Genomic DNA, 11669 nt, shown 5'->3' on the forward strand with positions numbered 1-11669 from the left:
CCAACACCTAAAAGAAAAGGGACAAAAAAAAGGACCCACCGACTTGAGTTGATTCAAGGCACGTTCTCAACACTAAAGTACACTAGAAGTATACACAAGGACACCAAACAAAAGAAAGAAAATAAGAACAAAGAACCAAGAGCTAAAAAAACCCAAGACCCACAAAACAGCCCAAGCAAACAAAGAACCCAACAAGTGGTTGTTTGGCACAATAACGTTTTGCCCTGGATCCAACTCAGTCTAGGATATTATCACTCCGTAAATGATCGGACTCTTAATGGTTTTCAAAATTGACTTTCTCCATATCCAGGTTAACTGACCCAAATGAAAAGCATAAATATATTCCACAAGCACAACACAAAATTAACATAATATACACCTGCGGCTAACTGTATCAATAAAATCATCAGATCGTTTACTTCCATTGGTATACCTAAACAGTAGAAAAAAAAAAAAAAAAAAAAAAAAAAAAGAAGAAAAAAAATTAAAAACAGTCGCAAGGATCATCCTTTGATGAGATGCCAACTACAAAAAAGTAAACACAGAGGCTGAAAATGCATCCGACTGCATATAACTAGGTAAGAATCAGCTAAGTCAACATATCACCATAAAAAAAGGGCATTTCCTGCAACAATCAGCAGGGAATCTGAACACATCCACAGCCACCCCCCTCCCCCCCTCCTTTTCTTGGTAGACAAAGAGGAATGTGATAAACAGAATTTGAAAGATCCCAGCTATCAATGTATTATCTGATAAGAATAAAACCTATTAGAAAACCAGCTTCTGCTTATAGAAACTTTTAACATGCAACAGATCCAAGAAGGCAACATAACAAGACAACCACAATAAAGTTAACTCCATGTAAAGAACAGCAGAAGAAGTAATAAACATCAAAAACAATTTTAGAACAAGAGGAACAGACAAAAAAGGACTAAACCACAGTTATAACCATCCACTTTGTTTTGAGCAATGCCAGAGCCCGTCATAGTAATGCAATAAACAAATCCTTCTCTCTTCATCACAGAGCAAACTTTATTTAAATAACATATACAACAGAACATAAGCATCTAATTTGAGTTTTCCTGCCTATGACAACAGATGCATAAGTGCTACTCATGTACAAAATACATCAGAACATATTTCCAAGATCCATCATATCAGAACATATTTCCAAGATCCATCACAACACAGTAAAAATCCGAGCAATCCACAACAAATAAAAGCTAGGACTTGCTCAAATAATTGTTGGAATAAAAAAATAAAGGTACTAACTAAATGTAAATTTGCACATGCCCATCTCGAAAGGTTTTTTTTTTTTTTTTTTAATATTTTTTATTTTTACACATTCCATACAAGAACAGAAAGAGAAAAAATTACACATAATTTCATCTATCTCATAAACTTACACATAAATTCTCATCTATGTCAGCTTAGCTCTCCCATCTCAGATTTCCAAATTCTCCATCTGAATGCTGCTCTTCAGTGGCACGTACTCCCCAAGATATCCGCCAAGATGATCATGCAACGCGGTCTTATCAATCCCCTGATGATGATAGCTCTTGCAAACATAGTAAAACACGCTCTGCACCAACAACCCCACCAAATTAACGATCACCAACACCCCAACCAAGAACCCACCCACCACAATCCTCACAAAAACCCCATACTTGCCCCCTCCGTGCACCACCACCGAGCTAAACACGCCCCCAATGATCACACAAATCGCCAAATATATGAAAACAAGCACCCCCGCGTAACGGATCTTTCCCTTGAGCAACTCGTAGCTCTTTTTCATGGCGGCGAAACCGTATACCGGTTCCAGCACCGACACCACGCTGGCCAAGTGCCACATCGCGGTTATATAGACATGAACAACAAGAAAGAGCAAGAAGATGACCACCACGGACACGAACAGCAAAAAGGCGTTCTGGGTGTCAATGGCTATGATCAATAACACCAAGAAAGCAATGAAGACGAAGTTGTAGATCATCATCAAGAGAGAGACCCACAAATACGTTACGAACAAGCGCTTGAAGACCTTGGGAATGGCGGACATGGTGGAGGAGTAGGAGACGGGCTTGGAGGTGTAGAGGGAGGCAACGGTGAAGACGGCGGCGGCGGTGGAGAGAAGGGAGAAGGCGAAGAGGAAGATGAGGTAGAAGAACTGGAAGAGGAGGAGGAGGGTCCATTCGTGGCGGGTCTGGGTCGAGTCAGCTTGTGGGTAGGTCTGGAGCTGGGCCAAGAGAGGGTGGGTGAAGAGGGAGTGGGCTAGGATGGCGAAGGAGAGAGGGAAGATGAGGGTCAGGGTGATGAGGTAGAAGGTCCTCGGGGACTGTTTTGGGATGGAGATTGCCTCACTCAGGAGGTCTGGGATCCTCAGGAATTGGAGCTCTTCTGGGGCTAGATCCATGGGCTGGTGAATCTCAGGATATAGATCTGAGAATCGACCGAAAAAATATGGTTTAAGGAAGAGAGAGAGAGAGAGAGAGAGAGAGAGAGAGAGAGAGGAAATGTTTGTAGAAAGTTCAGACTTGAGAGAGAGAGGGGATATGAGGAGAAAGGATGATGATGATGATGATGTGCATTTGAGACATTTGGAGCACCTTTTTTACATGGAGAAAACTACTGACAACGATTTTCCCATCCATTTTCCAAGGTCAAAATTATTACACACTCTGTTGTTATAATTGTATAAAAATCACATCAATAAATATTAATTTTAAAACAATTTTTTAGACAATTTGATCCTTACATCCATTTTCAAATATCACAAATTCTACCCGCACTGTCGATGAGCTCTTTATTTTTTTATTTTTTTTAAAAATTAATTTTAAAAAATTATTAAGCTAACAACTTTTGAATCCACTAAATATGAAACTCTTTATATATATATATATATATATATATTAACTAAATATTATGTTTTACTAGTGAAGAATGAGAATTTAATTTTTCTGCTCAACTACAACTTTAATTCAAAACCTAGCGGTGTATGAGGAAAAAATAATATTAAAAAAGAGTTAACATTTTTTTAGCTCTTTACAGTTAAAGAAGAATTCTGCCCAATATTAAATATAATATTGGCGAAGAACACTCACAATGAACTCTTTAAATTTTGTTTTTCTCTAAATTTTTAACAAAGTTGATAAATTTTGTTTTTCACCATTAAATTATGTTAAATACATTCCAAGAAGAGAAATACTACATGCACTCTCAAGTCTATACTCTCTATTTTTTTTTTTTTTTAAAAAAAAAAAAAAGAAAGTCTATACTCTCTAATGTGGTAGTGAAAATTACAATTTAATTTTTTATTTTTTTTAATGGTAATTTTCACTGCCACGTCAAGAAGTGTACACTTGAAAGTGTGAATTTGGAAGTCAAAATAACATTTCCTTGTTAAGAATAATGTTAATTTAATAGATTAAATTTAAATAATTTTTTCAATTAAATTTAAAAAATACTTTATCCTTTTTGCAAGTCAAGATTGGGGCTGTTTTGGGCATGTGAGATGGCATTGAGCTCCTAATTTGCGTTCTTGCTGGCGCACGTTCGTTTGGTCTTTTGGATTGATAGCATGTGTAGGGATGAGGAATATGATTTTTAAACTTGTTTTGGGTAAAAATATGAAAAATAAAGAATGTAAATACATCTACGAGCAGCCATTAGTATCAAATATCTATAGTGAAATAAAGTCATTATTATCACTTTATTTTCACAACTGTTTTTTTTTTTTTTGAATCTTAATTTAATTTCATGATTATTCTTATATTTTTAGAATTAAATTATTTTAGTAATTTCTTACTAAAATGGTCATGCATGATACTTTAGAATAATTAATTCTCATTAAATCTATGTCAATGAGATATATCATATTTATTTAGTTCTTATTAAATAGATCATGGTTTCCATATCGTGGAATAGTGTTCACCCTACACTTCATGCGATCAAACGTATTGAGGTTTATCTATGCAAGATCTCATTTTTTTAATATATCAAAGTGACATATACTTCACATTTGAATTCATATTCCTCTCAGCAGTCGTGAGTTCGACTTATTCTGTTGATAATAACAACTCATTGTAGTCCAGTTCAGTTTATTCCAAATATACCAACATATAAATTATAAGTCTCTACTTTCATGATCATGATAAATCATCATAACTGATGTATTAGTATAATCAGATGAAATGTTTAATTTCATCACCGGCTACAAACTAGAGTTTATAAGTCACAATGAATTGTGATTTAAATTTTCTATGAATTAATCTCATTAACACACATAACCCACATACAAAATGACTTATGGACTACATTCATCACATGAATAAATAATGCCTGATGTTCTTGTCATTCTTAGAAAATAATCATCCAAATTGCAAACAAAATTGGGCTTTAGGGCATTATTCAAAACAATCTCCCTCTTGTCCTTAAACTCAATTTAGTATGCATCTCACAACCATTCCTCATAACCAAGACTTAGAGCACTAGCAATAGACTCCACAAATCTCATTATCTTTCTTAATAAATGTAGAGAAAACTCTTAAACTCCGTTGGTGTTCTCTAAACAAAGGAAAGCTTAAGGGAAGCAAAAGTGCTACCCTAGATTTAGGGTAGCACTTTTGCTTCCTTTACCATTATTTTATTTTTATTTTTTTAAAAAAAATGTTTTCTCTTTCCTCTTTCTTTCCCCAATCAATTATTTGAAAGAATATTAAAATGACTTGCTCTTTCTTCGCTCTTTTCCCTATCATTTATTTGAAATAGTATTTAGGGAAAATACAATTTAGCCCCCCAAACTACCATCGATTCTCCGGATGGCACCCCAAACTACTAAAGCTTGGATTCCGGCCCCCCAAATTACCTGACGCTTGTATTTTGGCCCCATCCGTCAGCTTCGGCAGTCAAACTGGACGGAAACCGAGTCACGTGCGCGTCACGTGACTCATTTAACCAAAAAACCCGAGATTACCCCTCTCCCCACAGACTGAAATTTCGAAAATGGCCTTCTGTCCTTTAACTAAGAAAATCCAAAATAAAAATATGGTTTATTATACATAAATTACGATTATGCCATTCAGTAAAAATAAGAGATTCAGATTTCAGATCCTAGGGTTTACTTCATTAGCTCACACCGTTCACCTTGCTCACGCCTCACCTACGTTGGTCGATACTGTCAGAAGGGAGGAGACGAGCGATTCTCGAAGGGACTCGGGCGATTCTCGAAGGGTGACTGTGGACGGGTGTTTCATGCACAGAATCTCTTCCCCAAGAATATTGTATGTAAGTACCCACTACCTAAATGCCGACACCCGACACCTTATTTATACTTCATAGAAAATGATGGGCATTTTGTTTGTTTATTGCAATCTTTATTCGAAATTTTGACTTGTTGGACCTACCACACTTTATGATTCTTGTTTGTATATTGGGAGCCGACCCTTTTAGCATATGATTTGTTTGTTTAGCTGGTCCCATTTTTTAGTTGGTCCCATTTGAATTAAGAAAATGGTTTTTAGGGTTTAGTGGTCCCCTAAGAGACAGCCGTGGGTCAATTGTATTATCCACTGTCCCCTTGTCCACACTTTCCTGTCCCCTTGATTGAAAATTGAGTTTTGTAAATGCAAAAGTAATGGGTCAATTGTTATGGGCTTGTGATTGAAAATGGAGCATGTTTGTACAAACACACATTACAAACACTGTGAGCATGTCTAGGATACCTGATTTGAATTTTTTTACCAAAACAGTGAACACATGGGAAAAAACAGAAAAGAGGAAAAAAGACTTAGGAAAAAAAATCATAATAACTAAAATAATAATAACTCAATGTGTTTGATTTAGAATAGTTTGATAATCATAATAACTCAATGGGTGTTTAATAATCATAATAACTCAATGGGTGTCACTCACATGTGCACATCTTTTCACTTGATATTCAATTTGCTTGTTTCTTTATTTATTATGTTTTGTTGCGAAGATGGCTACACGAGAGTTCGTATTTGAGGTACATTATGGAGGTCATATAAATAGGAGATTCATGAATTCATATGTTGGGGGAGATGTTGATGTGTACACGGATGCCATTCAACATGATAGGGTGTCGTTTTCAATTGTAGAAGATATTGCTAAAAGCTATGGGTACAATCCGGGGACTTGATTTATTACTTACTGCAGGGGTGTACTCTTCGAAATGGGTTGAAATTAATCACATCGAACTTTGATGTAAATGAAATGGTTCAAGCCTACTTGGGTCTACCAATTGTTGAGTTGTACATCAACTCATTTAGTGAGTCCATTCTTGACATTGATGAGGGTAATGATGAAGATAATAATGATAATGATAATGATAATGACAATGATGATGATGAGAGGGGGTATTCTAGGATCGAGCGTGACGATCCATATTGGGAAGAGGTAAATGAACCGAATATGTTTGTGGATAATGATGATGTTCTTGGGCCATCTATGGGGAGGGGGGCATTAGAGAGGTTGGAGACATCGATGGGGAGGGTAGGGAGGAAAGTGATGGTGGTGTGGAAGGTGAAGAGAGCGATGAAAGTGATGAGGGTGAAGAGGAAGGTGATGAAGACGAAGGTAGGTTAAGAGTCAACCATTCTAACAGTGGATCTGATTATGATGAAGATGCAAACTCAGACATGCCACACAGTGACATTCTTACATCTCCTCCCAGAAGTGACATGTGACAGAGCCTTCTGAGTTCCAAATGGCTGACATGGGTAACACAGAGTTTGTGGTGGGTCAAAAATTTCCGTAAATCCAGGTTTTCAGAAATGCAGTTAGAGAGACTAATGTAAACATGGGGAAGGATGTAAAGTTTAAGAGGAATTACCTTGCGAAATGTATAGTGGTATGCAGGGATACGCGTTGCAAATATAGGATTTATGGGCGCAAGTGCAAGGATGAGGAATCCTTTGAAGTTCGATCAGTTCAGTCCGTACACAATTGTAGAAGGAAACACAAGAATTCTATTTTGAAATCGTCGTGGATTGCAGATAAGTTGATTGAGAAGTTTAGAGCACAACCCAACATGCTTGTAAAGGCAATGGTAGAGACAGTGAAAGAAAGATGGGGTGTAGATGTGAAGGAGCATAGGTTGTATCGGGCTCGAAGACTTGCAAAAGACAAGATACGTGGTAAAGTGAACGACCAGTACAAGAAGTTGTGGGACTTTTGTGAGACAATCAGGAGAACAAATATTGGAAGTTGTGTAATGATGAAAATAAAGAGGCCATTACCCGATAAGCCCGCAAAATTTCAAAGGTTGTACTTCTCCTTAGCCGCCATGAAAAGCGGTTTTCTTGCTGGTTGTAGGCCCATCATTGGGTTGGATGGGTGCTTCTTGAAAGGTCCGCATAAGGGCCAACTTTTGGCTGCCATTTCAAGGGATGCAAATAATCAAATGTATCCAGTGGCTTTTGCAGTGGTAGAAGCAGAAGTCAAAGACAGTTGGACTTGGTTTTTAGAGGCTTTGCTATCGGATCTTGGCGCCCCCCCCGCAGAGGGATGGACATTTATTTCTGATCGTCAGAAGGTAAAGTACCAATTACATATTCCTTTAATCAATCAATCAATTTTTTTTTATGATACAATCAATGTTATGTCTGACATTTTAATTTTACTTTGCGCAGGGTCTGGTCCCGAGTTTGGAAGTGGTGTCTCCTGGTGCTGAGCATCGGATTTGTTGTAGACATTTGTATGCAAACTACAGAGATGTAAGTCACAGAGGTTTGGCATTGAAGGAGAAGCTCTGGAGCGCGGCTGCCGCTTACACAGAGGCTGAGCGGTCTATAGAAATGGAGGAACTAAAGGGGATAATCCCGGATGCGTATGATTACCTGTCCAAGATTGACCCAAGTACGTGGTCAAGGGCTTGGTTCAGTACCTTCCCTAAGTGCAATTTAATTGTGAACAACCTCTCTGAATGTTTCAATGCTTGGATTTTGAAACAACGTGATCTGCCAATAATATCGTTAATGGAAATGTTGAGAAAAAAAATTGATGAAGAGATACCAAAAGAAGCGAGAAGGCATCATAAAAATGGATGGCAGGATTTGTCCAAAAATTTTGGAACGGTTAGATGAACTCTTACGAGATGATGGTCATTGCAATGGCGTGTATGCTGGGGATGGGTTTTTTGAAGTGACAGACAAGCAGAAACAACATGTGGTTAACTTGGTTAGAAGAACATGTGGGTGTAGACAATGGGACATGACGGGAATCCCATGTGCGCATGCAATATGGAAAGATAGTGCAGAACCTGTTGACTATGTTTCCGATTGGTATACTGTGGATATGCTTAAAAAGGCATATGAACATGTCGTGTATCCTATGCCTAGTGAAGAACAGTGGACTAAGACAAATGGCGTGCATGTAGACCCACCAGTGGTTAGAATACAACCTGGAAGGCCGAGAGTAGTGAGGACTAGAGGAGCCCAAAAATCAATACAGGATAAGGAAGGGTGGGGTTACAATGAGATGTTCCAGATGTAGGGGTACTGGACACAACCTAAGAACATGTCCCCGCATAAGAATAGAAGCAGTTAATTATAGAGGACCTCGTAAGAGTGAGGTAAATTGCTTTGACAGTTTTAGGGTTTATTTCTTGGTATTCAATGTGATGCTTAATCATTATGTTGACATTTGTTTTTTTAATGTGGTAGGTGCAATCTACTGAACCGAATCCCCATTCTACAGTTCACACTGAATCGAATCCCCAATCTACAGTTGATTCTGAACCGGTAACTTTCTCATGTCATAACTTTTCTATCATTTACATTACATTTGCCACTAACCCTTATAAGGTAAACATCCATTTTGCAGCCCTCAATTGCCAATCACACCTCACAAACCATTGTTGCATCGTCAAGAGGAAGGGGTAAGGGAAGGGGTAGGGGTACCAGCGGTAGGGGTAGAGGTAGAGGTCAGTCACAGCCACAGCCACATACTCTACCTCAGTCTCAGTGTCAGTCTCAGCCTTTGGCCCAGCATCAGACTCAGCCTTCGCCTCATACCAATGATTTGAGTGAGTACTGGAAACACCCATATTTTACATGTTTATTTATTGTTAACCCCACCCAAACTTATTGTTAACTTATTGTCTTGACAGTGTCCAAGTACCGTCAACACAGTCCGGGGGTATGGACCGCATTCACAGTCACAGCCTCGGACCCATGCCAATGTTATTGTGAGCATTCTTTTATAATAGAACTTTAAACTTTTATATTGTAGTATGTTCAACACTAATTACTGTGTCTCTACAGTCTCAAGGGACTATGAACGCAGTAAGGATGTATGGACCCTCGTCAGTACAGCCGCATTCTCAATCAAAGCCTCAGCCTCAGACAAATGCTTTTGTAAGCCCTCAATCCACCATTATTTTATATCTGTTGTTTTATGTAAGTTTTGGTATAACCTAATTAACAACATTTTGCAGTCTCATGGTAATGTCAACACAGTTAGATTATATGGACCCCCTACACCATCACAGTCATAGCCAACAACTATTGTGAGCAATCAAAACACTCGTTCTCTAAGTTTTGAATTTTATTTAAATTTTTAACTCGCATCACTGATTTAATTTAAATTTACAGTTTCAAGGTACTGTCAACACTGTTAGATTGTATGGACCCCCTACACCATCAGGGAACTCTCAGCTAGGAGGGTATACTCAGCCAACAGGGTCTTCTCAGCTAGGAGAATTTTCTCAGCCAATAGGGTCTTCATCAAAGCCTATTACTAGAGGTCGAAAGATTGTTCCAACAGTGGAGAAGGCAATTGACGTACTTGAGGCTAATCAGAGAAAGAGGAAGAAGCCGGAATGGCAAAAATATTAGGGTGGTTGTGTTGTGTTAGTGATAAACAATTTATGGATGTGTTTGGATGTGTTATTGTGGAAATGTTTTGATGACAAGCAAGTGTTGTTTTGATGACTAAAGTGAAGGATATGTTTGGATGTAATTAATTAGACAAACATTTGTAACTATGTAATTGTGTTGATGACTTAGATGATGGATGTATTTGAACCTAATTTGATGAAAAGTAGGTGTTGTTTTGATGATTTAGGTGATGGATATGTTTGGACAAGCATGTGTTATTATGGAATTCCAAGGATGATTTGGATGATGCCTAAATATTTGGATGTAAGTAATTCGATGACAAGCAGGTGTTGTTTTTATGACTTGGGTGATTGTTATGCTGGGTTGTAATGGATTAAAGATAGATATTGAGCACTTTTCATTGAGCAGGTGTTGTGTACACATTACACATTTGTACGAATTGAGCACTTTTCACTAAATTAAATACCCAACTCATGTTCTTGTCAATACATATAGCCAATGCTCAATCTCATTAATAACACCATGACAAAGAAACATACCTAACATTCAAAACAAAGAGGCATCCAAAATGATAATTTTATACATGTATAACATCCAAAATGAAAACATACAATTGAACATTTTTCACAACTGTCATTTTAACATCAACTTAGTACTTCTACGTCTGCTATAATTAATAAAATAAAAGCCTAACACCAAAATGCCAACTAACAACGCAGCCCTAAACATCTTCCCGTTATTTTGGCCATTATTCTGGCCCAACCCTAACTCCCGGCGTAGTTTATCGGCATGTTCCTTGCATTTTTGATCAATCAATTCATCGACTTTGTTCTTCTCAGCAAGCCTTCTCTCCTCCATTCCTCTCAAATATTTCATTAATCCCTCCTCGTATGCGGTCATTTTATTATCAGCCCAATCAAAATAATCACAATCGCCGGCTTTCTGCATTAAAAAATAAAAAAATGTCATAAACTACTAACAATGAAATATAACACAAAGCTACTTTCATGAAGAAATTACCTTATAGTTAATACATCCGTACCACTTCCTACTGGGATTAGACGAGGTCGAAGAGTACCTCACTCGTGCAGGTACTCCACATTTACATAATGGCGGACCACTTGATAAGTCACTCGTTGTAGACATTTACGCGTGCCTACATTAGAAAGCACATGACAATCAAATCTTATATCACTCATAATAGAATTCTATAACATACCAACAAATGGCTTGCATAATCTAACTGATTATCCATGTAATATATTGGCACAATAGCATATTACTCCATAGCTAGGTCAAGTTAGAGCAACCTAAATAGGAAGGCCCAAACTTAGAGCAACCTAAGTTTCGAATTTCCACCCAATACAATAACAGATCCATACAATTAAAATTATAAATTCAAGCAAAAAAAAAAAAAAAAACCCCAATATACCACAAAGCCTAAATACACTTCCTATTAAGGCATTTCATCAAACACCAACTCGGTAGTTCTTCTTCTATTGCAAAATGTACCATTTGGGCATTTCATCAAACACCCACTATGCACAGCACATGGTTTGCTCTAAATTTCATTCGGTTAACTACCCCTTAATCTTCAAGCTCATAAATTCAAGCAAAAAAAAAAAAAACATTGCAAAATAATTTAGCCATTTCATCAAACACCCAATATGCACAACACATGATTTGCTCTAAATTTCATTCGGTTAACTACCTCTTAATCTTCACGCACATAAATTCAAGCAAAAAAAAAAAATAAACATTGCACAATATACCATTTAGGCATTTCATCAAGCACCCATTGCACAATATACCATT

The 11669-nt window shown here is 37.4% G+C and overlaps 2 protein-coding genes across 2 annotated transcripts; one reads left to right on the top strand and one right to left on the bottom strand.

Annotated features, from left to right (window-relative positions):
* Positions 1 to 340: 340 nt before the first annotated feature.
* On the bottom strand, positions 341 to 2560 carry LOC133868721 (uncharacterized). The gene is made up of 2 exons (XM_062305702.1): positions 1407 to 2560; positions 341 to 749 (listed from the first exon to the last, which is right to left on the bottom strand). The coding sequence occupies exon 1, from the start codon at positions 2408 to 2410 to the stop codon at positions 1445 to 1447; it is 966 nt and encodes a 321-aa protein (XP_062161686.1). The 5' UTR covers positions 2411 to 2560; the 3' UTR covers positions 341 to 749; positions 1407 to 1444.
* Positions 2561 to 5974: 3414 nt separating this feature from the next.
* LOC133869010 (uncharacterized) lies at positions 5975 to 6701 on the top strand. The gene is made up of 3 exons (XM_062305993.1): positions 5975 to 6001; positions 6172 to 6411; positions 6471 to 6701. Exons 1-3 carry the CDS (start codon positions 5975 to 5977, stop codon positions 6699 to 6701), a joined length of 498 nt encoding a protein of 165 aa, XP_062161977.1.
* Positions 6702 to 11669: the final 4968 nt, after the last annotated feature.

The sequence above is a fragment of the Alnus glutinosa genome, chromosome 5 (assembly GCF_958979055.1).
Source record: "Alnus glutinosa chromosome 5, dhAlnGlut1.1, whole genome shotgun sequence".
NCBI classification, from domain to species: Eukaryota; Viridiplantae; Streptophyta; class Magnoliopsida; order Fagales; family Betulaceae; genus Alnus; species Alnus glutinosa.